The sequence below is a fragment of the Strigops habroptila genome, chromosome 19, assembly GCF_004027225.2.
Source record: "Strigops habroptila isolate Jane chromosome 19, bStrHab1.2.pri, whole genome shotgun sequence".
Classification (NCBI taxonomy): domain Eukaryota; kingdom Metazoa; phylum Chordata; class Aves; order Psittaciformes; family Psittacidae; genus Strigops; species Strigops habroptila.
In genome coordinates, this window is record NC_044295.2 from 298,981 (window position 1) to 326,824 (window position 27,844).

The following is a 27,844-nucleotide window of genomic DNA, read 5'->3' on the forward strand; positions in this document are numbered from 1 at the left end:
TCACACGGGCGATGCTGCTGTCCGCCGGCAGCAGCAGGAAGTCCTTCCCCATCCTGGTTTCCAGGCTCTGCTGGAAACATCTACCTTGCCCCAGCATCCAGTTGGGCAGAGACCCGGCACACCGCGGGACACGCGTTCCCGGGGCTGCTTCCTTCCCTGTGCCTACGTCAACCCAGCACCTCCCAGTTTCCACCAGCAACCGGGAGAAGGTTTGGGGTGGCAGGGGGGTGTCCCTATTTATCTTCTGCTCCCAGGGTGCTGCACACCCCCATGAGCCACCTCGAGCCCCTCTGAGCGCAGGGATGCTCTGGGGCAGGTTGCTGGAGGTGAGTCCTGAGCTGGACCAGGCTGCCATGGGCAAATCCAGCACAAATCCCAGGCAAGGCTCAATCTAGGGCGGAGCAGCGGCTCCAGCAGAGCCAGGCCAGGGCACGGAGAGCCCATAAATCCCCGCAGGAGATGGAAACCAGCCCTGGTTTCACAGCATGTGCTCTGGAGCAGACCCAGGGCAGAATCTGGAGGCAGAGCCAGGAGGTGGGACAGGGCAGAGGGAGCACTAAAACCCTTCTGGAGCACGAGCAGCTGATGAGATCCCCTGAAAGCACAGCAGGAGCAATCAGACCTAGCGAGAAAGGACGAGAATCTTAGTGTGGGACAGGACTACCCAGGGCTGGTCAGTCAGCTATGGGCAGGACTGGGATGGCTGAGGGACAGGGGACCCCGAGGACAGGAAGACAGGACGTGCTCTAAGCACCGGTGAAGGCAGAGCTTCTCCCAGCGCTCTCGGCGCAATCAGACTAAGCCCCACCTGGAAATTTGTATTAAATGTTTACAAGGGTTCAAAAAAGGTACAAAAAGGTAAAAGCCACATTTGCTGCTCCTCCTGAGCAGGCTGGTAGAAGCCCTCCCAGCACCAGCATCCCCTGCCTCCCTCAGCTGCCCAAAGACATGCTTTGCCCAAGGCAAAACTTCCCCCCTGGCAGCCAGGAGAGGGTTAAGAGAAAGCTCAATTGCTTGACTCATGTTTACACTCCTCAGGAATCTTGACATTATATTCTCGCTGCTTTGCTGCAGGCAGGGATAACCCTTGTGCCTGGAGAGAGCACATCCAAAGGGAAAATCTCACTGGAAGCCACAATGGCTGAAGACTAATGACACTAAAAGCTCTGGGCTGCTCCCTGTATGGAGCAGGCCCCAAGCGCACAGTCCACAAATGCCCAGGGAGGCTTCTACAGCCATGAAAGAGGGACCTGAGGAGAGGTTCTCCGTGTGCCCAGAGCATCCAGGAGCCAGGGCTGAGCAAATAGGGATGGGGAAGGAAAGACAGACGCCTGCAAGGACCAGGTGAGCCCTCATGCCACATAAGTGTGAAGTAGAATGTTCACATGGGGTAGTTGAGAACAACGTCTTGCTTGGCCAGCTCCAGCAACATGGGGTCGTCGAAGAACTTGCTGATGCTCACGTCCTCACTCAAGCCCTGCAGGGTAACCACAAAGCCAGAGGTGAGACCCCCCCTGCAGCCCTGATCCAGCTCTGGGGCAACACAAGAAGGACGTGGAGCTGTTGGAGCGGGTCCAGAGGAGGCCCCGGAGCTGCTGCGAGGGCTGGAGCAGCTCTGCTCTGGAGCCAGGCTGAGAGAGCTGGGCTGGGGCAGCCTGGAGAAGAGAAGGCTCCTGAAGGGGAGACCTTAGAGCAGCTCCAGTGCCTAAAGGGACTCCAGGAAACCTGGAGAGGGGCTTTGGACAAGGGATGGAGGGACAGGACAAGGGGAATGGCTTTAACCTGCCAGAGGGGAGACTGAAATGAGCTCTGAGGCAGAAGCTCTTCCCTGTGAGGGTGCTGAGGCGCTGGCACAGGGTGCCCAGAGAAGCTGTGGCTGCCCCATCCCTGGCAGTGTTCAAGGCCAGGTTGGACACAGGGGCTTGGAGCAACCTGCTCTAGTGGAAGGTGTCCCTGCCCGTGGCAGGGGGTTGGAACTGGACGAGCTTTAAGCTCCCTTCCAACACAAACCATTCTACAATTCCTCTGGCAGCCAGCACTCGTGCAGCCATCGTGGCAGATTCCACCAATAGCCCTGTTGTCCCACAGTAAGATAAATTTTCAGGCTCCAGAGAAAGCAGGAGAATGTGCAAGGCACGAGGCACTTCTCAGCAGCTTGAAGACATCCAACAGCCTCTCAGGAAGCTGCAAATGTGTGGTTGCTGCTAAGCGTATCCACCAGCTCACGGCTCTCCCAAAGGGGAGCTTGATTCCCTCCACTCTGCGGTCCCAGGAGCTCCTCCAACCCCCCAGTCCAGTTCACTAAACCAGCACAGAAACTGGTTGCTGCTTTTTCTGCAGGACAAATGGGCCAGAGGAGGGAGCAGGGCTCAGTGATGCTGCAGGACCCCACTTCACCTGGAGTTCCTGCCAGATGAGTGGCTCATGGGACCACCACAGGCACCAACAGGCAGCACTGGGGATCAAGAGGGAGGGAAGAGGCACAAATGACATCGGTCCACTACAGGAACACAGAGGAGGTGTGACATGCCCAAGGGACAACACTGCAACAGCTCAGCTGCTGGGGCAGATGGACAGAGGGACACCACAGGGATTACTCCCAGACGTACCTTCCTACGCCTGGTCTTGATCATGAACTCTCTGGCCAGATGTGGGGCTGGCTGGGGCTCCAGGGGTCGGATGACGATGCTCTTGTCCAAGGGGTCACCAGGCACAATCTGTAACACAGGGCCAGGACATCAGAGTGATGCCAGGGGCTGGTTCAACCTCCTGGAGAACCTGAACTGCAGCAGAAAACACCCAATGGCCCTGTGGACACCCTCAGCCTTGGCGCAGCAGCCCCACCACCCCATCTGTTCTCCTGGCACAGAAAAGCTGTCACACCACTGCTGGTGAGCAGTCCCTAAACAGCATTGAAAGACCTCTGAAATCCTGCCAACCAGGATTTCAACCTGGGTCCCAGTCAGCACATCCCTCTCTACAAAGCAGGCACGTTTATTGCTCTCAGAGCTAAGCCTCCGGCTTTTACATCTTGACCTTTAAGCCAGCTCTTGGGGCTCAGATGGCTGCTGCTGCTCTCACCTGGCTGTACCCCAAGTAGCTGTGCACCTCACAGTGGTAGCTCCCACAAGACCTCATTTGCCCCAGACACAGAGTGGCCAGAGGACAATATTTTGTCCCAAACCCTGTTCTGCACAGGTTTAAAAAGCCTTCTCTGAGAGGCAGAGTGAAGTGTGGCAACCCATAGCTTACAGCAGAGCAGTGAGCCCAAGCCCTGCTCCAAGATTTCTGCTCCCCAAGCTGCAGAGCACTCAGTGCACCCAGATTCCCTTCTCCCAGCTGAAGACGTCCTCTCTCCAGGCACTAAAGGATCCTCACGCCCAGCAAGCAGCAGCATTCAGCACTTCCTTGTTAGGGCCAAGGGTGATGCGACATGGAACAGAGCCAGTGGCTTCTGGTAGACACTTAACAGCTGGTGAACGAAGCCTCCCCAACTTGAGACCATTTGAGGATGTTTTCCAGAGTTCTCCTGCCCTGAATGAGCTGTGGCACTGAGCTCTACTGAGAGCACTTACCTGGCTCCTGGTCCTACCAGGTCCCGCTTCCCTGTCTCACCAGGGTATGGACTCACCTGCCAGTGGTGGAAGACCGAGAGTGAGAAGGCTTGTCCCTGAGTGTGGGTCCTCAAGTCTGTCTCGAACCCAAATGAATCAATGGCTGGGATGAAGGCTTTGATGGTGTAGAGAGGAGAGCCCGGGATGGGAGCATCTTGTGTCACGTGGCCTCTGCCAAAACATCAAAAAGACTAGTCTTCCCACATGTCATAGAATCCCAGCCTGATTTGGGCTGGAAGAGACCTTAAAGCTCATCCAGTTCCCACCCCTGCCACAGACAGGGACACCTTCCACTAGAGCAGGTTGCTCCAAGCCCCTGTGTCCAACCTGGCCTTGAACACTGCCAGGGATGGGGCAGCCACAGCTTCTCTGGGCACCCTGTGCCAGCACCTCAGCACCCTCACAGGGAAGAGCTTCTGCCTCAGAGCTCATTTCAGTCTCCCCTCTGGCAGGTTAAAGCCATTCCCCTTGGCCTCTCCCTACAGGCCCTTGTCCAAAGCCCCTCTCCAGGTTTCCTGGAGCCCCTTTAGGCACTGGAGCTGCTCTAAGGTCTCCCCTTCAGGAGCCTTCTCTTCTCCAGGCTGCCCCAGCCCAGCTCTCTCAGCCTGGCTCCAGAGCAGAGCTGCTCCAGCCCTCGCAGCAGCTCCGGGGCCTCCTCTGGACCCACTCAAGCAGGTCCACATTCTTCTTATGCTGTTGCCTCAGAGCTGAACACAGTACTCCAGGTAGGGTCTCATGTCCCTTTGTATATTCTCTTCTCTGACACTCAGGAAGAACCAGGCACAAACTAAAGGCTGGATGTGATCCTGGACATCCCCTCCCCACACAGCACAGGGGCTGGGGCCAGTCAAGGAAGCTTTCAGCTGTCACTTTGTACAGATCTCACCCTCTCCCCTTGCTTTACAGGCAGTGCTAGGACTGTGATCATCTCTAGCAACTCAAATCCCAAGCGAGCAGTTGCTGCTGTGCAATACAAGGTGATGGCTGGTGGTCAGAGCAGCTCACCTCCGCCGCGCCAGGACCGTGTACACTGCAGACACACAGTCAGCAGGAGCCTGCACCTCCACGAAGTAGTAGGGCTCCATCAAACGAGGGGTAGCCTGTGAGGAGAAAGGGCCACAAGCCACTGAGCCTCCAGCAGCACCAACACAACTTGGTTCAAGAGTCAGGGACTGGCATGCTTGGGTGAAATGCAGCACCTGGCTGGGGATGGAAGGGTTCCTGCTGCCCAGGCTACCCAAGCCAACGTCACACGAGCACTGAAAGGAGCTTTTCTCCTGGCCATGAGTCATATGCTTCCCTCTCCCTCACGCCCACCCTTCCCAGCAAGCCAAACTGTAGCAAAAAAGGGGAGACAGAGCAGATGCACACAAGTTTCCAGCCAAACTGGAACGTGATCGCTTGTAAAACCCGTCTGGCAGCCCACAGGGGAGCTGGAAACATTAATGGATGAATGAGTCAGTCTAAACCGATATCCTTGGGGCAGGCTGCAGCACACATGCAGCCCACTCTCCTCGGAGCTGGCACAGAGGAAGGGCCAGTCTTTGTCCTCCCAGATCAGTGCTCACCATGAGGAACGCAGAATACACCACTCTGCGGGCCGTGGGGATGATCTGGCCTCCTCCCCTGTGCAGCGGCTCCTGAGCAATCACTGCATCCAGGATCTTGAACTTCACGTTGCGGATCACTGAGGAAAGGCAGGAAAGAGAGCAAGTGACCCCAGGGGAATGTCCTCTGCACCAAGCACAGAGAGCCTGAGCACACAGCAAACACCCAAAGACCTACGGCCACTGGAAGAAGTTCTCCTACATTTAATTCCAGCAGGGAAGGCATGACCATGCCCTAACCCTGCATATGAAGCACAAACAGTTCAGCAGCAGATCTTGCAGGGTGCTCAGTGTCTGCACCTCAACTACGTGAGTAGAGCCAAGGTCTGGGGGAGCCAGCTTGCCAGCTGGTTGGAGGCAGGCAGCAAGATGCCTGGGGGGCATCTGCAGCCAGGAAAAAGGGACAAGTCCTATTATCTCCCTTCTCAACCACCCCCAGAGCTGTCTCCAGCTGAGGTGTGAGAAGGGAACTGGCCACTGAGGGACTGCACCACCAAACTCACCCGATTGCTTACATATGGAAGCATTTAATCAATCTTATTAGCTCCACTTCTCCACGAAGTCCTACTTACATTCATCACAGAGGGGCCCTTCCCTCGTCCCCCATTGAAATCCCTGCACAATGCTGTCCTTCACAGAGCCCAGCAGCGACTTATCCACCTACAGACAGACAGACAGACTGCTTCAGAGACCTAGCCTGCATCACAAGACAGTAACATACACACTGCAGTGTTTAAAAGCCAATTCCTAGAAGAGCACCCAGTTCCTAGAAGAGCAGCAATGTCTCCATATACCCCCAATGTCCATCCCTCCCTCCCACAGCTCAGGAGCACCATCTTGAGAGTTTGGCATCTAGAGCTATAAATTAAGCATCCCTATTTTGGTAATGCTGAAACACAGGCCAATTAGTTGCCAATTTTGAGGACACTGTCCCAAATAGTAACACCAGAATAATAACAGGCGATCTCCTAGCCAGAGTAGGAGTATGGTGGGGAATGGACAGCAGATCTGAGATGTGACAAAGCAATGAGCATTCCAACTGCATTAGGACCTTGTTCTGGAAGGAGCAGTCACCTCTTGGCACCACAGAACAAGTGTCTCACTGAAACTTACCCCCCCTGCCTGTGTTTCTCACCTCTGAGGGCAGCGTATCATCTACTAGGATGTTTGGGCCAGTTGCATCTGGCCCAAAGGCCCAGATGGAACGGGCAGCCAGCAGATCCCAGTCATATTTGGTCTGGAAGAATTCACCCAGTTTCTTTCTGATGGAAGAAGAAAGGAAGAAACTTTAGGAAGCAGGTATCTGACCTGCACTCACAATATTACCACCCTGCTCCCTTCAGGCATAAAACAGTCTCAGCTTTTCACCTGGAGCAACTCATTTGCTGGGGCAGGGATGCTGACCACTAGCTGGCAGCAGCATTGAACACAGGACCCCCGCCTATAGGCTGTGGGGCTGATACTGTGCACCTTGAAGATCCCAGCACCCCCTTTCCCCCCGAATGATTGGAATTCCTGCTCTCTCTGGATCAGTCCTACCTGTTCCATGTTATCTGGACCACTTCATTTTCAATGTCCTCTGCGAGTCCCTTCTCCAGAGGCTCAGCAATCATTGTGATCTTGTTCCTGAGGAGACAGTTGCAATTAATCTGCAGACTGATGGAAATGGGACTAACTGGCAGGACCTCAGGGCCTGTGCCCTGCCCTGAACAGAGCTAGGGAGATGAAGGCAGTTGTGTCCTTCTGCCTTGCTTGTAAAGGCAGCCCATGTGCTTAACTCTTCAAAGTCTGTTCAACTCCAGAAGCAGATGGCTAAGGGACAGCGTGGCTCCATCCCTCCTGCCACATGTCCAGGCTGCAGAGGGAAGCCCATGGGCCAGGCAATAAGCCTCTAGGAAAGCCAGCATTCACTGTGTTGGACACATGGGATGTTGCCTTGGAGAACCCAGCAACGCGAGGAACCTGTTCCCAGAGCAGGTCGTTCCACAGGCCCAAGAGTTCAAAGACTGACCAAAGGCTGGAACTTTTCCATTCCCAGAAATAAGGTTGCCAACCATGGAGAGAGTGTATCGGAATGAAAGAGGGCAAGAAGAACCAGGAGCCACAGGAGAACACAGGAAAGCTATCTTCAGCACAGGATAGATCACGATTTCCCCCAGAATTCAGGTATTAAAGTGTCCTGTGCTCCCAGATCTCCACCTGCTTACTCAGCCCCTATGTTCCCTTCCAAGGCCTCCCTCCTTCAACCATGTGAATCTCACAATGCATTGTTGGAAGAGGAAGATGAGACCAGGCCGTAAAGCTCCAGGGCATCACCAGAGAGGAACACATCCATTTCAAGATTAAGTATGAGAGAAGACAAAGCTTTTGTCATGGAAGGGTTGGGGAGTTCCTGAAGGCAGCACTGGGCTCTTTGGCGCCTGCTCTAGGATCCTCCTAGTCTTCAAAACACCCCAAAACTGCTGAGAAGGTGTGAAATGTAGCTAAAAGAAAGGAGGATGTGGATCTGTCTCTATTACCTCCATTCTGAGAGTTCCTACAAAGCACAGAAACACCCCTAGGACACAAGTGTGTTACTGAGTTCAACAGAGCTGCTGCAACGGAATGCTGCCAATTCAGGCAAGTGCCACTTGTCTGGACAACAGCCATCAAGAACAGACCCCTTGGAGGGGATGAACCTGCCTCCAGTGAACCCCTCCTGCCTGTCTCCCATGCCCAGCTCACCCACAGGCTCTTACTTCTTGTTGGGTGTCTCAGCAAAGCACTTGAGGGAGGATGTTTCCACCACTGTCTCACAGAATGTCACAACTGGATCAGCGACCTGGGATAACAGCAAGAGGTTTGTAAGGTGGTCAAGTAATTCTTTGCTTTTAAAGAGACTGTTTGAAACCTTTGAACATCTACAAGAAAAAGCTGGTTCCTCTGCCAAGCGTTTTACTCAGCGTTGTGTACAAACCACTGAGGCCTGCACAGGCAGCTTTACTAATTCCTTCATTCAAACAAGACAGGAACATTTAAGCCTAGTTCCAGGTATAAAATCATGGAATGGTTTGTGTTGAAGGGACCTTAAAGCTCACCCAGCTCCAACCCCCTGCCACGGGCAGGGACACCTTCCACTAGAGCAGGTTGCTCCAAGCCCCTGTGTCCAACCTGGCCTTGAACACTGCCAGGGATGGGGCAGCCACAGCTTCTCTGGGCACCCCTGTGAGGGTGCTGAGGCGCTGGCACAGGAAGAGCTTCTGCCTCAGAGCTCATCTCAGTCTCCCCTCTGGCAGGTTAAAGCCATTCCCCTTGTTCTGTCCCCACATCCCTTGTCCAAAGCCCCTCTCCAGGTTTCCTGTAGGTCCCCTCAAGGTATTAAGGTATTTCCTCACCTTGATATCAATCTCTGAATACATCTTCCGTAGATCGTGCATCACACAATCCAGGTAGAGCTCCCCTGTCCCCAGGATCACGTGCTCCCCAGACTCTTCCACCTGAAAGACGAGAGAAGGGTTCAACTGACAGCACTTCTGCTCCCAGGCCCTTCCTCTCCTGGCTCCTACACAAGCCTGAGGAAGTATCAGCTTTAGATAAATTGGTTAGGATCAGAGCATGCCAAGGAAAGCTCCCACAGCCTTTTCTAACTCCGAGTGCTGATGTGCTCTGCAGGAGGATGCTTCCTGGCACAGCAAGGTGTGTGTTTTCCTGCTGGATTTACAGTTTTCTGCTATTTCCACATGATTTATGAAATCAGCTGCAACAGCACGAAGAAAACCACACAACAAACAAAACCACCAACAGTAAAAAATGATTTAAGATCAGTCCACGAGGTAGCCCACAGCATGAGCTGGAAACAGCCACACATACACCAGAAATACCTTAGTAGTAAGCGAGGGGTAGCTCTTGTTGACTTTGCGGAGGCCATCTAACATTTTGGGGAGCTCTGAGGGGTTGACTGGCTCTACAGCTATTTTGATAACAGATGTGGTGTTGAACTTCAAAGGGCGGAAGATCTGAGCCTGAAATCAGATAAGGACAAAGAGCTGAAGCTGCATCATTAGATGGTCACTGGTGTTAGACACAGCCTTTGTTGCCTTTCCCTTGGTGGTTCTTGAGCCTTGGCACCTCTGTAGACGTTTCTCTAACCTCACCACTGGAGTTTTTGGGATGCACTCCATCCCCTTGACTCCCTGTAAGGCTGAGTGGTACCAGCTATGCACAGTTACCTCCTCATTGCCCCGAGGCTCTGTGACAGTTGCAGTCTTCACTATGGGCTGATCCACTCCTTCTATCAGCACCCAGTTGCCAGCAGGAACCCGGTTTACCTCAATGTGATACCTAAAAGGCAGGAGAACATAACAGAATGGTTTGTGTTGGAAGGGACCTTAAAGCTCCGCCAGTTCCAACCCCCTGCCACGGGCAGGGACACCTTCCACTAGAGCAGGTTGCTCCAAGCCCCTGTGTCCAACCTGGCCTTGAACACTGCCAGGGATGGGGCAGCCACAGCTTCTCTGGGCACCCTGTGCCAGCGCCTCAGCACCCTCACAGGGAAGAGCTTCTGCCTCAGAGCTCATCTCAATCTCCCCTCTGGCAGGTTAAAGCCATTCCCCTTGTCCTGCCCCTCCAGGCCCTTGTCCAAAGCCCTTCTCCAGGTTTCCTGGAGCCCCTTTAGGCACTGGAGCTGCTCTAAGGTCCCCCCTTCAGGAGCCTTCTCTTCTCCAGGCTGCCCCAGCCCAGCTCTCTCAGCCTGGCTCCAGGGCAGAGCTGCTCCATCATCACTCCAGCCTCAGGCCCCTTCCAGCACCGTCTCCCTCCCTGTCCCTGGCAGCAACCGCTGCAGTTGACTTCTCTCCCAAACAAGCACACTGCCAGAGCTTTCCATACCTTGCCACTGAGATCCAGAGGCGTCCGACGGTGCAGATCTGGGAATCCTCCTCATCTTCCAGGGTATAGTTTTCCCCAAGGACCTTCACAGGCTGCCCCGCATGGATGGTACCACTGAGCACTCTGCCAAAGGCATGGAACTGAACGCCATCATCTGTGCTGTACATTTTCGTTGTGTGACACATCAGTGGACCCTTCCCATGAGAAAGACAGAAATAAGCCTCTTTCAAAACACAGTCAAGAAACAGACACAGACCTGGCAGGACTCAGGGATTAATCCTCGAAGGGATTAATGGGCTGGAATTTAGAAACATTGCTTTTGACTTGCGAAGTCCTTCATTTCCTTCCACTGGAAGCCCTTGCCCTGTATGGAGACCCCTAAAATGACTTCAGTGGCTTTTTCTGGAGCTCTCCCTCCTCTTGTGAAGCAGTAAATAGGGATTAGGACAAGGCCATGAGAAGAAATGTCATCTCCTGGCCTGCAAACCAGCTTAGGGCAGAGCACCTGAGCCTCCACAGGTCACAGCTTTCAGTCCCATAAGGTCACTCCACCCCTGGTGATCTGGTGACAGTCACCACAGGATAATTTTATCACAACTCATTAAAATAAGAGATTTGTTTTCTCTGCAGACACCAGAGCAAAAGTCATGGGCAAACTCCTCACTAAGCTGCTGCCTGGCGTTGGTGGCTCTAGACAACTCTGAATGACAGCTCGGTACAAGCTGTTTGAGGAGGAAGGTTTTTGCAAGGCTTTGATAGGAAAGGTGCTGACTAACTAATTCAGGGTTATTTTTATCCGTGTAATTCAGATCACTCTTCTCAGAGTTTGGAGAGAGAGACTCAAACTTCAAGGAAAAGGGACAAAAAGGCAACAAAAGGACACAAAATCACCCTGCAGCTCCCACGTGCTCTGACGCCCTGACCTAGCCCTGTTCTCCTCTGAACATTGCCAAACAGTTCCCTCTCTCCAGGGCTGCCCTGGCAGGCAGCTGAAGTTTCTCCGAATGAAGAGATTTGCTTCAGTATCGGATGAGAGGTTTCAAAACGCTGCCAGTCAAATGTGTGCAGATGGCTGCCTAGGAGGCAGTGGCCCTGTTGAGGCAGTGGGAGCACACTTGCCACATTTGCTTTTGGACACTCAGAGCAAAGCAGAAGAGTTTCCTTACGTCAGGGTCGCATTCACTCATGGCCTCCCCTAGATCTGAGTCGACGCCACCGGTGTAGGTGTGCTCAATTTTGGTCTTGGCTCCCACCTTTGGGGAGGGGATGTGCTGCACACACATGTCCACGAAGCCTGGAAAAGTAATACCTCATGAGAACAGGATTAAGCAGTGGAGAGGGAAGAAACAGCCTCCAATCAACACAAGACAAAGCCATTCTGACTGCAGCGCACCCACAGCCATGGGGAAGAGGTGAGCAGTGTCTCAAGCTGTCCTTTGGGCAAAGGGTTTACTATTTTACATTTGGATAGCCAAGAAGGGATCTGTGCAAGTGAGCACTCCACCTTAACTCTGGTGGTGTGAGACTTGAGTGTTGGGAAGGCTGTGGAGGGGAAACCAAACAGCATTTACCTGTGAATTCCCCAAAGAACTTCTTGCAGACGAGCCGCAGGAGGGGCCGAATGTTCAATTTCAATTCCTCTTTGGTTAGGTGGATGCCAAGTTCATCCAGAGTCCTGGGCAGGGTCGTGTCCACGTCCCCCACCACCTGCAAGACAACAAGCACCACTCAGCTTTGCTGCAGGGGTCCAAGCCAACGGCTCTCAGGTGCAGCTTCACACACCAGCCATCACCCTCAGGGCTCCTGACCTGCTCTGGTTTAGAGCTCACACAGAACTGACTGGCTGATATTAGAGCAAAGGCAGCTCGATTAACTGTGCAAATATATAGGGCTATATTTGCAAGGAGCAACTGTTAAGGAGTTGCTCACCATTGCTGTGCACCCCCAGACCAAATCTGTGAAGATCCCACTGCAGGCAAGTCCCACAGGCACCAGACCCACCACCAGCCAGCGCGCAGCCCTCAGCTGCTCCCATCTGGGATGGTGGGAAGGAGAATGAGCCACCACATACCTGAGCCAAGATCTTGTAGAGGGGCTCCAGAATGAACTCCACAAAACTGCGCTGGGAGCTGCTCGTCGGGGCCTTTTTCGTGAACTTGCGGCTGTTGGGAGACCGAAGGAGAGACCTGAGGAGAAGCACTGTGCAGCCTGCAAGCACCTCTACTGCAAGCACAGCCTCTGCTCTCCCCAGGTTATCTGCCCCCTCCCAATCCTCCTGGGAAGCTGGTTGGGACACAGGGGTCATGCTTATTCCAAATGAAGGCCAGAGGAGGCTCTGTCCTCCTGCTTATGGGATTCAGCAGGACCACATGCATCCACATGAAGCAGGCCTGGCTCAGCCCTTCCCAGACATCTCTCTGCCCCAGGACCATAGCACAGCTTGGGTTGGAAGGGACCTTGGGTGGTCACCCAGTCCACATTTGACAAGGAAAGGAGGGAAAAACCCAGCTATAAACGAATAGGTGTTTGAACAGGCTTCTTACGTCTTCGGGTTGAAGTAGATGTCACCCCAAAGCCGCTTTGCAAACTCCTGATAGTTGATATCTCCTAAAGGGAAAAAGACAAAAGTCTCTCAGATGTCACTGTATTTCTCTCGCCTTGGAAATCTTTGTTTCTTGGCTTTCAAAACAACCCCACAGATTCGATTTAATGGACCAGTGCTGATGAGTGAACACTTGGTCCCAGCTCTGAATATATGATGAAGCCCTGACGTGGGGAGACCAGGCAGAGAGGTGAGCAGGGAGCAGTCCCCTGAGGATGGCACCAGCAGCCCAGGTACACTGTGGCTTCACTGACTTGCCTCTCAGGAAGATTTCCACTCTCTCAATCACACACAAGGTGTGTGTGCAGGAGCCCAGGCACATCTGCTTCATTTCCCAAACGTTAATGCTGGAACGCTGGAGTGCCAAGGTGCTGGGGTGGCTTACAGCCCATCTGCCCCACAGGCTTATCACAAGCACTTTCTGCCTTGCTGAGCATCTCCAGGTTCTCTTCTCTTGTTCAGCTGATGCACTAAGCACACAGGCAAGTGCTGAAGGACTGGTGCAGTGCTTGGCTGTCATGGTGAATTTACAAATAATAAGACAGCGGCGACAATTTACAACACTTTCCAAACAAGCTTTTGCTGTGGGCAGATGTGCAGCATAAGAAATTTCATGGTGGCTGCAGATTTGACAGTTAAACTACTCTAACTCATGTTAGTTGAAGTGCGGTGCCTGCACATAAAACCCCTGGTGGCCACAACTGAATACTACTGACTTCAAGCACCCATTCAGCTTGTGTCTGCCCCACATGGATGACATCTCCTAGTGACTGTGCCTGCACCCTGCATCTTTATCAGTCCCCTAAAGAAGGGGTACCATCCTAGCAGGCATTGGGTTAATGCTGTGATGCCCAGGGAGCTCATTTATTTCTCCAAGCTCATGAGGACATGTGATAATCCTCACACGTCAGTCCCTGACCCCTACAACTCCATCCTCCCTCAGGCTAACTTCTTTGCGAGAGCTGGGCCAGCTGCTTTACAACATCCTTCTTCCTCTGCTCATGGGGATCCTACAGATCACCCCAAACTCCCCAGTGTCAGACTTCAAAAACCTCAGCTGTACAGCTGGCTAATGCAAGCAAAAGGCCTGCTTTTACAAGTGGCAGATTGCCTTGAGCACCTGGGGAACAGCAAATTAAATCAAAGCCAGAAGAAAACAGCTTCTTAAAAAAGAAAGAGGGCAAGAGTGCAAAACCTTGTGGGCCAAGCGTGTGCCCGGCTGCAGCTGAGCCCCACACTCTGGAGACTGCTATGAAAAGACAGGCAGAACTTAACTGCTTTGCTTCTGAGCTGTTGTGAGAAGGAGGCAAAGCACAACACATCCACTTGCCTCCAACTGCCATGGCAGGGCTTGTTTTTTCTCCTTAAGATTATGTAAAAAATATTGGCTTCTGAGTCAAGAAACACTTCTCAGGAGAAACTACCCAGCTAAAAACAACCTGGAAGTGTATTTTTGCTTTTTACCACCCAGGGTTCAGATCTGCAGCAGTTCTCAACTCCTAAAAAGTTAAGAATACATATACTGGCCTTACATGTGCAGTGAAAGTTGAAGCTGAATGACTTCGAAAACCTCAACACAAAAGGTCAAGAAACGAGATGTTAAAGTGTGCAAGGTTTCTGGATAATCCTCACCATATGTGTCTGCATAAATCTTTGCAAAAGATCCCAGCGTGAAGCAGATGCTGTACTGTGAACTGGAGAAACACACGTTCCCCAGAAGGGGAGACAGAACGAGGTTCTCATCCGTGGAATACATGCTGAGAGGAGACAGTTTTTAGAGACAAGGGGGAAAAAAAAAGAAACAAATCAATGTTATGAACCGAAGAAGACACTTAAATCCACTTCCCACACCAAACAGCAGTGTGTGATAGGCAAGGAAGGGTTCTACATTGCCAAATAGCATCTTAAAGGAGGCTGCAGCATGCTTGCCATCAGAATGTCAGGGTCAGTATCATTTTATGACTCTAAACTTCAAAAGATTCATGTGCAAAGAAACAGTTAAAGACCCAGAATTCCAAAGTTAGCAGCACAAGTGCTTTGTATTTTTTGTCAGACAAGAGTTTTTCTTCCCCTAAAAAAAGGCAGCAAAGTTGGTCAACCAAGCAAGAGAATCGATAACACAAGGCAAATAATGTAGGGATAGAATTGATTCAAAACAGTTTGAATGAGTTCACAGGAGTGCTAGACAGGATAAATCACCCTGCTCCGAGCTGCTCGATGCCAGCAAGCAGCTGAACAGAGAGACATGCAAGTGAGCTCGTGTGGAAATTCACACCCTTGAAGGGGAGAATGCTGTTAAGGAAATCACCTGGATGCAGAAGAACCCCCAGAAATGACGCATAGCTGCTGTGAAAGCTAGCGAAGATGTGCCTCCCTCCTCTGAGCAGGGCCTTGCAAGGTTTGACCACAGCAGTAGCATGGTCTCTGTTTAGGGGTTGGGACAGCAAGTTCCTATTAGTTTTGTAACAAATGTTTAGGAGTTTTAAGACATCTCAACCTACAGTTTGGGACACAACCTGGACAATTTCAGTGTATTTGAGACATTTGGGAGCACGGAAGATCCCTGGTCTGGTCATATGTCCACTTTCCCTACTTTTTAATGAGGGAAGAAAAGAGCTGATCCCATGAAGCTTGTCAAGAAGAGCCAATCCTAATTCAATATATAGGTTGAGAGAATTTCCAATGCTTCCTCCTGCCCCATTTGCTACAATTCAACATATCAAGAGACAAACTCATTGGTTTTTAGGCACACAAAGGGCTCACAGAGCAAAGCACCTGCAACAGAACAGGGACAGCAAGCACCAACAATGCACCATCCCAAACACCCCTACCTGATCAGACCATTAACCTCATCTACAATATGTCTGAGTTTGTAATAAGCATCTGTAGGGGGCAATTTCAGCTCCAGGATCAGTCGGTCTATCTTGTTGATGCACACAGTCACCGCCAGCCTTTCCTGCACCGCATGCTTGATCAGCCTCTCTGTGTTCAGCATCACCTGCAGGGAATAAGAGCACAAACACCCCTGGTGAAAGCCCTCCACAAAATGCTATCTAGGGCGTGAGAGACAAAGCAGCGACCCTTACACACAGGGCTGTGAGTCTAGAAGAGTCTCAGCTCAGCCACCAGCAATCAGCTCATCGTCCTGAAATTTAGAAGTAGGTGCTAACCCAACCAAATTCCTTGAATCCTACCCCTTGGACTTCTCTGATATAAATAACGCACTCAGTTTTAGGTATCATGGGGATAGCAATGCAAACAAGTTAGATAATCAGCCTATAGGCCACATGCATCACATCAGCCCTGGACACAGAAGCCAGAGGCTTGACTGCCTGTTCTGGCTGGAAAACACTCTTGCTTCCCAAACTGTCCTCCAAAAACCCTTCAGCCCAGAAAGCTGAACCCATCCCAGGCCTTCATGCTCAGGCAGGATCAAAACGTCCAGAGGAATTGATTCTCAAGTTCACCCCTAAGAGAAGCTGGCACTCACCCCCTCAGCCGCATCAATGAAAAGCACGACGCCATCCGAAATACGAAGGCCAGCGGTCACCTCATCAGAGAAATTGACATGACCTTCAAGAACACAAAAGGGTGGTGAGAAGCAGAGTAAGTCCCGACACCAGCAGCACAGAGGGTGGAAAGCCATCCTGCTGCTCTGCAGCTTGCTCTGGTCACTGGTATCCAGCAAGGCAGAACACAGACGGCTTCCTCCTCAGACAGGGACCCGAGAGCGGCTGCTAAAGCCCTGTGCAGGGATCTGCTTCAGCTTTAATGCTATTTTTTGAGAATAACCACAACTTGCTTTAACAGGGACTTTTCCTCACATTTGCTACTGTTTTTCTCACAACTCCATGCAAATACTTCAGGAAAAGGAGGAAGACTGCTTCTCACCAAAGAACAACAGATGCCTCTCCCTCCAGTCTCCTCCTGTGCTCTAACCTCCCTCATCTTGAGCTGTAACTCAACAGATGTGTCCCAAGACCCTCTCTCCTAAGGTTTGGCCTTGGTTTCTTACCACAAAGTGATCTGCAATCATGTCCCTCCCCACAGGAGCTCGTTAAAGGCCCGAGGGAACTTGCTGAGTGTCTCACTGTGGGGCAACAGCATTTGAGAAAAGCACAGCCCCCACTGTGGTTGATACCTGGAAAATCCAATTCTACGTGTGCTTCTTGTATACTTGAGTGAAACACATCTTCAGCCTCATTAACCCTCCATCAGGCCAGCTACTCAGAAACACAGGCCTAAAAACCAGCTGCACAGTCCTTATTGCTGGATGTGATTTCAGAATGAACTTAGCTAAAGGCTCAGGACTAGGCTGGAATCATCTATACACAAAACCAAACATGGGTTTCCACCTGTAAAAGAAAGCTTCCCAGGGTTTCAGTCACCCACGTGACATTTCCAGATGAATCAATGAGGTTTCAGGGTATAGATTCTTTCCTTGTTTTTCTGAGAGCCAATGCTACACAATCCAACACAAAAGCTCTTTGCAGACCTTCATTAACCATCACTGTACGTGTTTTTACTGCTCTGCTCCTGTGAACAGCCCTACCCAGAGGGCCAGAGAGGATTATTAATGACAAATCTTGCTTCACATGGTCACATATCTGCTGCCTCCAGCTAAGTGCATCCCAAACCCAGGATTTGCAAGACTACACAATCACCTGGAGTGTCAATGATGTTGAAGAGAAAAGACTTTCCTTTGGTGTCTGGCAGAACAATCGTCACTGGTGTGCTCTTGATCCCTACTCCTCTCTGAAAGACAGGAAACCAGGATTATCCATTAAAAGAAAACAAAATGACCATGTTAAGATGTAAAAGACGACCAAGGAAAAATCAGAAACATGGAAAGAAGTAAACATCCATCAAGGACATCCTAATCACTGCAGCTCACTCATGCATACTGGCTCAGACTGGTGAGCCCAAGCCACCCCTGATTTCAGCTGAGGAAGTACAATATGCAACACCAGCGACAGAATATGCATGCTTTTCTATGCTTTCACCCTCCTGCTGCTGTCCAGTTATTCCTCAAAGAGTAAGATCTGATCACACAGGGTATAAAGTAGAACATTAAGATGAAGAGAAAATAAATGCTTCATAGGGTTGTTCTGGTCACAGCAATATTTAGCAAGTAGGACAAAATAAGATTCCCATTCACGCCCCACCACATGGAGTCAGAGTACCAGATAGGAGTTCCCACCAAAGAAAAGCAAGGAGAAACACGTGTATTTTGAAATCATAGTTTTTCTCCTCATCCACCACTGCTGTAACCCCTTTCCACCTCTTTCTCTGGAAGAAAAGAAGCGTTACCCATATGCTGGGATAACTCTGCTATAGATTTTCAACACTACACCGGTTACGATCTCAGATAAATGAAATCATACGTGATGAGGGTTGCTGGAAATGGAAGCAAGCTGGACCAGGGAATGTTACTGAGGAAAACAAGAGTAGCAGATCATTTTATCAATGAAGAAAATAATCAGAATGTGGAAGGCACAAGAAGATGTTAAAATGGAAGATGAAACTGCCTTCAGCAAGTAACTGTGAGTAAAGCATAAGACACCTGGATAAAAATCACTGCCTGTTCTACAAGACTCACTCACCTCTTGCTCTGTGAACAATATATCAGTGTAGCAAAGCTGCAAAGACAAAACAAAAGTCAGAATATCACACAGTGGTACCAAACGTTAAGTTTGAAACAGGACACAGTAACTCTTTACACATAGTTAAGGCGAAAAGTAAGTGACAGACAGAATCAGGACTGAGCTCTGCCTTTCCAACCCTACATTCTAATCACTAAACCACATTCTACCCACATACAGTCATGCTCCCACTGAGTGTAAAAGCCAACCCACGTTCCCCACGGCAGGAATACACCAAAAGCTCACTTACATCCTGGTCGTAGCGCTTCCGGATTTCGGGGTGTGTCTGTTCTATCAGGCAGTCAACAAAACAAGTCTGGAAAATATCAGACAGCAAGAAAAAGGAGGTGACTATGTTCAGACAGAGAAATACAAGCACAATCCCATCCCTGCAGTAGCAGTACACAGAAAGCTGGGCATGCTGTTATTTCCCCATGGCTGAAAGAAAACCACATGGTTTTCTTTCATAAAAACCGTTGTGAAGGGCCACGGAGCTGCTGCGAGGGCTGGAGCAGCTCTGCTCTGGAGCCAGGCTGAGAGAGCTGGGCTGGGGCAGCCTGGAGAAGAGAAGGCTCCTGAAGGGGACACCTTAGAGCAGCTCCAGTGCCTAAAGGGGCTCCAGGAAACCTGGAGAGGGGCTTTGGACAAGGGATGTAGGGACAGGACAAGAAGAATGGCTTTAACCTGCCAGAGGGGAGATTGAGATATGCTCTTAGGCAGAAGTTGTTCCCTGTGAGGGTGCTGAGATGCTGGCACAGGGTGCCCAGAGAAGCTGTGGCTGCCCCATCCCTGGCAGTGTTCGAGGCCAGGTTGGACACAGGGGCTTGGAGCAACCTGCTCTAGTGGAAGGTGTCCAGGCCCGTGGCAGGGGGTTGGAACTGGAGGAGCTTTAAGCTCCCTTCCAACACAAACCATTCCATGATTCTATTAAAACCTAGAAATAACTGCCTTAGCAAGAGGAGCAGACAGAGACTGCTGCTGCAGGGAGTGAGGGGTCTAGAGCAATGGTTAAAGTAAGGAACACAGGGATCGTTGCTGCCACCCCACATAGGCTGGATGTCCACACTACCTTGCCATGGTGAAGATGCCCACACAGAGTCACGTTTCGAATTAGCTCCGAGTTGTCCATCAGATCTGCCAGGAAACTGAAGGAACAAAACACAAAAGACTGTTGGAAGCTTCTGCTGCGTCTAAGAAAAGTAGGTGCCATTTCAGCTACACTTTCTATCCAAGGTCCCCCCTGAATCCTCTCCAAACTTTCCTTCTGCCAGTGCCCTGCGGAGGAAGAATCCCACTTTCCAGATGGGGAGGACAAGAAAGTTGGAGTCCTAGACAGATGGCAGTGGGTGGGAGGATATAGAGCTGGTAAAACTGCCAGCAATGGAATATTATTGAGTATTTTTCTCTTCTTCTTGTCAGTATTGGAGCAAAAGTCACATCCATGTACTCGGATGATGAAATACTTCCACTCAAATAGTGGCAGGCCATCAAGTAAATCACAGAGCTGGGTAACAAGCACCCCAGGGAGTTTTACAAGGCAACCACAGGGCTCTATGGACTATTAGTTCTGATTTTCAGCTCTTAAAACAGTGATGTTCTCAGGGACTCGACGAAACAGTAACAGGATTTAAACCTCTTTAGAATCAGTAACGATGGGCCAGTCACTTGTTTGGATCCTGTCCAACATATAATTGAGATCCTAAATTCCCAACTCCCCTAAAAAATAACTGAAAGCTACAAAACACAGATCCAGTGCTATGGGTCTGCAGGGAATAAAGTGCTGTCAAATAATCTCATTTTACAAAGATTTAATTATCACTGATGTGGTCGACTTTTTAATGTGCAATATTTGGATTAAGAGCTAAAAAATACAAAGATCAATAATAATACAGACTAAAAGCTTGCTTATTGGTCTGAAAATAAGGCTAAATGGGCAATCAATACCAAGCTTGCAGGTTTCTGGCTAAGTCCCACAAGGAATTTCTCTTGGCACCATCCTAACCATTTATATCAACAAACAGGAAGAAGAGGAATTCATTACGGATGGAATGAGCCGAGGACACAGGGATCAGGAAAAGGGTGGCTAATGAAGAGTGCAGGGCATTGACCAAGAGCAAAATGGACTGCTTCAGGAAATAAGACCCAGCAGGCTCTTCAGTTCCTATCTGTCTATACCAAAGATCTCTTGGATAAATGAGCACAGCCATACTGACAGTATCAGGGGACAGCCCCAAGAAGCAGACGTTGCAAAAAGATCCAGACATCCAAGTGCCCAACTGACTGAATACAAACTCCAGTGAAATTCTGTTACTGGAAAATAAGAGGCTCCTCACTGGGAGGCAGAAGGACAGCTCACACCGGGGTCTGCCTGGCACACAGGGAGCTGCCACTCACCCTGCATCCAGCTCTGGGATCTCCACTTGAAGATGACAATTAAAAATTGGAACAGGCTCTGATTAGGCACAAAGGGGCATGTGGAAAGAGGAGCCTATGAGACACTCACGCAGCTCAATCTGTTCATCCTCAAATAGAAGACAACGTATAGAAATGCTACGTGAGGATACAGAGCCCCTCCACCCAGCGACAACACACAGACGTTGATGCTGAGCTTATATTTTTAATACAGGAAGTAAACAACAGGTTTTATTCCTTAACAAAGTTGTGTGAGATATTATATCCAGCAGCATAAAAATTCATAGAATCCCAGCCTGGTTTGGGTTGGAAGGGACCTCAAAGCTCATCCAGTTCCAACCCCCTGCCACGGGCAGGGACACCTTCCACTAGAGTAGGTTTCCCCCCAGAAACTCCTCCAGGATACATAGGAATTAATTTGAGACAGTAGAAGGCCAATGGTCACAGGGATCAACCTAAAATGTCCCAATTTGAGGTGTGCCACATACTGACCTTATAAATATTTCTTGAGGCAGTGAAGGAAACCTGCCTTGAGCAAACCTGCCCCACGAAGGTTTCCCATTACTGAGCTTTAGATCAGCTGCCAAGGTTAAGTTACATTCTATTTCAGAAAACTCTGCACTGTGCTCATACTGCGGAGGGAAAATAACTGTCAAATGCTTAATCTGCTACTGCCTTCCACTTGGTTTTGGTTCAAAACCTTGCAAAGGGCTGCCCTCAGTTCTGCTGTGCTATCAGTAAGAAACAAACCAATGTCCCCTGAAAATGTGCCTCCCTCTGCCTTTGCCTGCAAGCAACAAAGAGTGAGGGAGTCACAGCCACCGTCCAGCCTTAAACCCCTCTCTGTTACTTACTCCATCTCATAGACAGTGACCGGTAACGTCTGTTCCATCAGAGAGAACTTTTTGGTTTTCACAGGTTTAATAATAGGCTCTGGAAACAAGACAAAGAACAATAAAGCAGTTACCAGAGCCCCTGAACCCAGCTGGCTCAGAAACAGCCGGAGGGAACAGGGACCTTTACAAAGACACCGTTTTCAAGCTGACAGAATGCTCTTCGTTTTATATAAAAGCAGTTGTACTAGATGATCATTGCAGGACCTTTCCAACTGAACTGTTCTATTATAGAAGGAACAAATGAGATGACTTAAACACGTTATCATTTCTTCTTAAAGATCTTTCCAGTATCTGCTGAGTATCTGCTCTTCAAAACATTGTTTGTTTGGCATTTGTAATAATCCCAAATGCCAAAACCTGCATGCAAGATTCTATGTGCTTCTGGGGTTAAAGCAAATTTGAAAGGGGCATTAAAACCAATGGTGAGAACCGAAGGGAATATTATTTCCTCTTTTCCAAGGATCCATTAAGAGTCTTCTCGTCCCTCCATACCCAACTTGCTGCTTCCTCACCACTTACCAGTGAGAGGCTGCGTGTCCTCCTCTTGTACAATGGTCTCTACTTCGGGCCCATAGACCTCTTCAGCGGTGGGGTAGTACTTCTTATCCTCATGCAGCACCACATCCATCCCAGGGTGGTCCTCGTCATGGTCCCCCATATCATCATCATCGTCATCATCCTCGAGCTGCAACCAATGCTCACATTTAGCTGCTGCCAGCACCAAAGTGCTTTACAAACACCCACCACCCCAGAAGGTACAGGCTTGGTGTTGTACGGTGAAAGAAAGCCACAACCCAGGCAGGGAACCACCGCTGCAGCCCTGGCACCTCACAGCCATGGGCAGAGCAGCTTGCAGAGGTGCCTCCGTAAGTGACACATCCCCTCCTAGTGAAAATTAAAAGTGCCTTGAAAATCAACAGCCAGAGGATCACAGAGAAACCTGCACAGGCAGCGACTCCTGCCCCTCACTCGCACACTCATGCACAGCACAACCCCAACCACACAGACACCACTTCTGGATGAACTGGAAACTAAAAGTGGCTCCCTGGGTCCTCTGGTGCTTTCCTCAAGGCAGCACAGCAGCCTCTGCTGTCCTCCCTGCCCTTGTCGTTCTCCTGTGGTGCCTGTGGAGTTTGCTCTGCCTTCAGCACTGCGGAATCCAGCTCCTCGCAATACTGCAGCACTGGCACATGTTACTAAAGGCCTGAAGACCCCACTGAAGGGATGCAGAACCTCCAAAAGCCAAATAGAGCTGGAGCTGCAGAAGCTCCCAGTTCTGCCTCCCAGGAACTTTGTCTCTTCCATTATCACAAGAACAGGAGGGCAGCTTTTCCCGACTCCTTTAAAAACCAAATCCACTCTCAGAATCACGGAATACTTTGGCTTGGAAGGGACCTTCAAAGCTTACCTCGTCCAACTCCCCTGCGCTCAGCAGGGACATCTTCAACTGGATCACTCTGGATCCTCAGGAGCCAAACTCCAGCCCTGCCCAAAGCCTCAGGGCAGGACCAGGGCCCAGCACGCAAAAGGAGCTTATGAAGACCGCGGTGCTCGGCCCCTGCTCCCGCGGGGGCCCGGGGCAGGCCCTCCGGTGGGCCGCTGCCCCCCGCCCCATGCCCCCCGCTCACCTCATCCAGGTCTTTAGACTCTCTGCCCAACTCATCGTCGTCATCGTCCGAGTCCAGCTCCGGCCCGATGTAGTTCCCGAACTCGTCGTACAGGTCGGTGTCCATGCTGGGGACAGCGGGAGGGGGTCACACAGGGCGCGCTCCCCGCCCGGGCCCCCCGCAGCACCAGCACTGCCCGCCCCGGGCCTGCAGCGCCCCGCGGGCCCCGGCCCGCCCCGCGCCCCCCGCCTTCCCCCGGCACCCCCGGTCCCAGCCCCGCGCTCACCCGCCGCGCTGCCCTCGCCTCCGGCGCCGCCGACACCGCTGCGGAAGGCCCCCGTGCTGCCGGCGCCGCCTGTCACCAAAGAGCGCTCCGTGTCGGCCGCCAGCGCCGCGCCCGTGGGGGACAGGACGAAGCCGGGTCCGGTCTCGGGGGGATGCCGGTGGCCGTGGGCCGGGGCGGCGAGGCCGGTTCTGTCAGGCGCGGCCGGGGCAGCCCCGCGGGGGCCTCGCCTGCGCTGCCCTGTCGCTATGGCGACGGAAGTGGAGCCCGCGCGCGCGGCTGGAGCTCGGCTGGGGGCGGCGGGACTATCGCGATAGAGCGAAGGTTCCCAGTGCCGGCAGCCTGGCGGGACTATCGTGATAGAGCGAAGGTTCCCAGTGCCGGCAGCCTGGGAGGGATGTCGCGATAGAGCGAAGGTTCCCAGTGCCGGCAGCCTGGCGGGACTATTGCGATAGAGTGAAGGTTCCCAATGCCGGCAGCCTGGGAGGGCTGTCGCGATAGAGCGAAGGTTCCCAGTGCTGGCAGCCTGGCGGGACTATTGTGATAGAGTGAAGGTTCCCAGTGCCGGCAGCCTAGGAGGGCTGTCGCGATAGAGTGAAGGTTCCCTGTGCCGGCAGTGCACGTGGCTTGGCAGGGCTGTAGCAATAGGTCGAAGGTTCCTAGAGCCGGGGGTGCGCAGGGCCTGGCAGGACTATTACAATAGAGTGAGTGGCTCGGGGGACTGGAGGTGTGTCAGAGCCTTGCAGGGCTACCGCAATAGGAGTGGCATCCCCACGGCAAGACTGTCACGATAAGAGTGGGGTTGTCACGACAGGAACGCACCCTGTGTCACCCCTGTCCCCTCAGGTCGCTGAGCTCCATCCCGGATGGATGCGGACGGGGCCGTGGACCCGCGGGCGCTGGAGCGGGAGCTGCGGGCGGCGGTGGCGGAGGACGAGCGTCGGGACAGGGAGAACGAGGCCAAGCTGCGTGCCATGCGCCAGCGCGTCCCCTCCTACGAGCAGTTCAGGTCCGACGGGGACACCCGGGGCTGGGCGGTGGGTTCGGGTGGTTCCCACCCCAAAGGGCTCCATCAGCGCCGGGCACTCCTGCCGTGGTGCCGACCCATCCGCAGGGGTGAGTTCTGGAGCTCCGAGACCTCTTGAGAGAGAAGGTCACTGTGCTTGTGCTGGTACCATGGGGCGCCCCAACCCGGGCGCAGGACTGTGTGCTTGGCCTTCTGGAGTCATGGAATCAGCCAGATTGGAGAAGACCTTTAAGATCATCCAGTCCAACCATTCCCCAGCACTGCCAAGGCCACCTCTAACCCATGGCACTGAGGGCCTCGGCTACACGGTGTGTGAACACTTGCAGGGACAGTGGCTCCAGCACTGCCCTGGGCAGCCTGTTCCAATGCCTGAGCGCCCTTCCTCCAGTCCACGTTCACAAAGGCCCACTCCTCCAGCCTGTCCAGGTCCCTCTAGATCATATGGTCCAAACTGAGGAATTGCCTCAGAGGAGAAGCTTTGAAGCCTCAGAGTATTTGCTCTTGCTAAGCATCCCTTCCCCTTCTTGTTGCCTGCAGGAACATTGTGCTGGCATCACACCTCAAGCCCCTAGAGAAGAAGGACAAGATGGGTCAGAGGAGGAACGTGCTGTGGAATCCTTGTGCAGCCCATGCCAAGGTGCCACAAGCCAGCGATGTGGAAATACCCCAGGTGAGAGAGGTGCTCTTCAGGATGTTATCCACATCTAAAAATTCCTCCAAAATATTTTTGGGTATTGTCGTAAAATACAAGAGTTATTCAGCAATACCTCTACACGTGAGCAAGCCCTCAAAGTCCCCAGGAACACTGGTGGTTAGATAACCACAGGGTTCAGCCTTGGCGCCTACTTTGTGTCTGAGAAGAGCTCACACCAGCTGCTTCAGGAACCTGCTTCAACCCTGTGGGAACCCAAGACCAGCTGCACAGCGTCGGCCCAGAGCTCCCAGTGCCCTGCCTCTGGTGGTGGCCAGGAACAGATTCTTGGGGAAGAGTGCCCTCCCTTGACTGCACTCTTCCAGCTGGCTGCAGTTTAGAGACCGAGAGCCAGGGTTGTGCATCTGGAGCATCAAGTTTAATAGCTACAGACCGTGAACGTAGCCAGCTCTTCCTCACCCCGTGGTTTAATTGTGCATGATATGGACAAAGTGTTCTTTTGTTCCAAACCTGCTGCCTGATGAGTGCACTGGATGCTCCTTAGTTCTTCAGTTGTGTGAAACGGTGGCTGAATATTTTCTATCTGGGTCATTTGTGATTGGAATCACATTTATCCTGCCCCCTCCGTTGGACTCTGCCCACACTGGAATGTCCTGGTCACTGGATGTGTAGACAGGGGTGATTCCTATGGATGTTTTGCATGGAGACAGGCGTCGAAAGTTGGGGCTGTTCAGCCTGGAGAAGAGAAGCTGCCTGGTGACCTCATAGCAGCTTCCAGTATCTGAAGGGGGCTACAAGGATGCTGGAGAGGGACTCTTCATCAGGGACTGGAGTGACAGGACAAGGGGTGATGGGTTCAATCTGAATCAGAGGAAGTTCAGGGCAGATCTAAGGCAGCAGCTCTTCCCTGTGAGGGTGCTGAGGCGCTGGCACAGGGTGCTCAGAGAAGCTGTGGCTGCCCCATCCCTGGCAGTGTTCAAGGCCAGGTTGGACACAGGGGCTTGGAGCAACCTGCTCTAGTGGAAGGTGTCCCTGCCCGTGGCAGGGGGTTGGGACTGGATAATCTTAAGGACCTTTCCAATGCAAACCATTCTGTGATTTTTTTTGACACTGAACCTAATTTGCCTGTTTAATATGAGATGTTTTTGCAACTCTTCTAGGCAGCTTTGTGTTTTCTTGGGCTGATCAATGATCTCCCCAGAGCAAATTCTGTTCCTAATCCCATTAGCGCCTGGGCTCTGATCTCCAGGGCTTCTCCGGTTTGTGTTTAGACACAGCCTGACGTTGCCGGGCCTTGTTCTTGCCCTCTGGATGAAAGCCTAAACATTTTAATCCTCCTTCAGTCTGTGTGTTAGTTGCAGAAGTCGGTGGTGATGAGTTCAGCAGTTCAATTACATGTTGTATAAAACAGGATTTCCTTTTATCTGGGAATGCCACATTGAGCTTGGCTCTCTTTTAGTGCAAGCTCTCTGCCAGAAACCCCTATGAATGCAGTATGTTATGAGATGGTGTGTGAGAGCCATCTGCATATTTTCTGGGGTTTACATCTCATCTCTTGCATCTCTTTACTCCTCTGATTTGCCTCACAGTGCTCAAGATGGAGCAGAGGTTTCCACTGTACTCCCCTCATCTCCAGGAGATCCCTTCCCGAGCAGCAGTGGTGGATCCACACTGGGCAGCGTATCTGGTTCTGGTTAGGGCTGGGGTTACTCCACTATTGATCTATTCATCCACACCACATTTCATGTCTCATCCATTCTTCCTTTATTTTCCCTGCGGGCTTGAGGAACCTGGTAGTTTCCTAGTCTTTCTGTTTTGCCACCCCACAAGCTTTATGCAGCCCTTTCTGCTATGAACTTGTATTAAAAACATCTCAGCCCTCCACAGGTTGATCGGGGCCGGGGGGGAGGATACAAATCATCAGTGGGAACAAAATAGAAGGAACTGCAGAACTATTTTCTCTTTCAGGAACTGGATCAGCTGCCTGGAACCTCTGCTGAATTTTACAGAGATTGGCGCAGATGCTTAAAAAGCAGAAAACTAAAATACCAGTTTTTGCTGGAACTCGGAGGGGAAGCCTTGGGCAGAATCTTTCAGGCTGACTTGGGCTATGGCCTCCTGGGTGAATTCCTTACGGTGCTGGCAGAGAATGTCTGTCATGAAGACAGAGATGCCATCCTTCAGATCTTACAGAGCCTTTCGGGCACCAAGCGCTTCGGGTTAAACCTGGATCTCCTGAGCGAGCCGGAGAAGGAGAGCAGCAGGGATTTGTTTAGGAAGCTGTGGAGCATGAGCAGGGAGTATTGGACCGCCGGCCATCCCAGCAGCGCAGCCGGCTGCGAAGCAGAGGGGGAAGCCCACCTCATGGATGCCAGCTTGCAAAACAAAACCGAGGAGGAAAGGAGGGTGCTGGAGTTGATGAAATGTTACCAGATCAACTGAAGGAGCAGAAGCGCCAGAGTCGTGCAGAAATAGAGCACAAAAAGAGGCTCAAAGCTTGACTTTGGCATCCCTGTGTGAGAGGGATAAATGGGATACTTCTGGAGCACTGCTGTACCTTTCTCTGTACCTGGGAGCCACCCAGAGCAATAGTTCTGCACAAATAAAGGTTAGTTACTGAGAGGACTGTGTTGTGA

The 27,844-nt window shown here is 51.6% G+C and overlaps 2 protein-coding genes across 3 annotated transcripts; one reads left to right on the forward strand and one right to left on the reverse strand.

Moving 5' to 3' along the window:
• Positions 1–811: 811 nt before the first annotated feature.
• Positions 812–23,839, reverse strand: EFTUD2 (elongation factor Tu GTP binding domain containing 2). The gene is made up of 28 exons (XM_030508867.1): positions 23,533–23,839; positions 23,268–23,373; positions 22,159–22,324; positions 21,598–21,676; positions 19,401–19,476; positions 18,582–18,647; positions 18,293–18,328; positions 17,354–17,444; positions 16,180–16,262; positions 15,521–15,687; positions 14,322–14,446; positions 12,631–12,694; positions 12,159–12,249; positions 11,659–11,794; positions 11,254–11,381; positions 10,088–10,281; positions 9,430–9,541; positions 9,082–9,222; positions 8,596–8,697; positions 7,960–8,042; positions 6,761–6,847; positions 6,357–6,483; positions 5,794–5,881; positions 5,183–5,301; positions 4,620–4,714; positions 3,632–3,785; positions 2,610–2,717; positions 812–1,477 (listed from the first exon to the last, which is right to left on the reverse strand). The coding sequence occupies exons 2-28, from the start codon at positions 23,370–23,372 to the stop codon at positions 1,382–1,384; spliced, it is 2,919 nt and encodes a 972-aa protein (XP_030364727.1). The 5' UTR covers position 23,373; positions 23,533–23,839; the 3' UTR covers positions 812–1,381.
• On the forward strand, positions 23,780–27,825 carry CCDC103 (coiled-coil domain containing 103). Of its 2 annotated transcripts, none has more exons than XM_030508869.1 (4): positions 23,780–23,853; positions 24,376–24,538; positions 25,094–25,226; positions 27,177–27,825. In XM_030508869.1, exons 2-4 carry the CDS (start codon positions 24,396–24,398, stop codon positions 27,648–27,650), a joined length of 750 nt encoding a protein of 249 aa, XP_030364729.1. In that variant the 5' UTR covers positions 23,780–23,853; positions 24,376–24,395; the 3' UTR covers positions 27,651–27,825. The 2 variants fall into 2 exon arrangements, with proteins under 2 accessions (XP_030364729.1, XP_030364728.1); XM_030508868.1 differs by having other exon boundaries at positions 23,799–24,233.
• The last annotated feature ends 19 nt before the right edge of the window (positions 27,826–27,844 follow it).

Coding starts and splice junctions, on each gene's coding strand:
- EFTUD2 (XM_030508867.1), bottom strand. CDS start 23,372: ATGGACACCGACCTGTACGACGAGTTCGGGAACTACATCGGGCCGGAG. Junction 12,695..14,321: donor GATTTATGCAGACACATATG/GTGAGGATTATC, acceptor TTTTCCCTTTAG/GAGATATCAACTATCAGGAG. Junction 4,715..5,182: donor TGTATTCTGCGTTCCTCATG/GTGAGCACTGAT, acceptor TTCTCCTCACAG/GCTACCCCTCGTTTGATGGA.
- CCDC103 (XM_030508869.1), top strand. CDS start 24,396: ATGGATGCGGACGGGGCCGTGGACCCGCGGGCGCTGGAGCGGGAGCTG. Junction 24,539..25,093: donor CCCTCCTACGAGCAGTTCAG/GTCCGACGGGGA, acceptor TGTTGCCTGCAG/GAACATTGTGCTGGCATCAC. Junction 25,227..27,176: donor GCGATGTGGAAATACCCCAG/GTGAGAGAGGTG, acceptor TTTCTCTTTCAG/GAACTGGATCAGCTGCCTGG.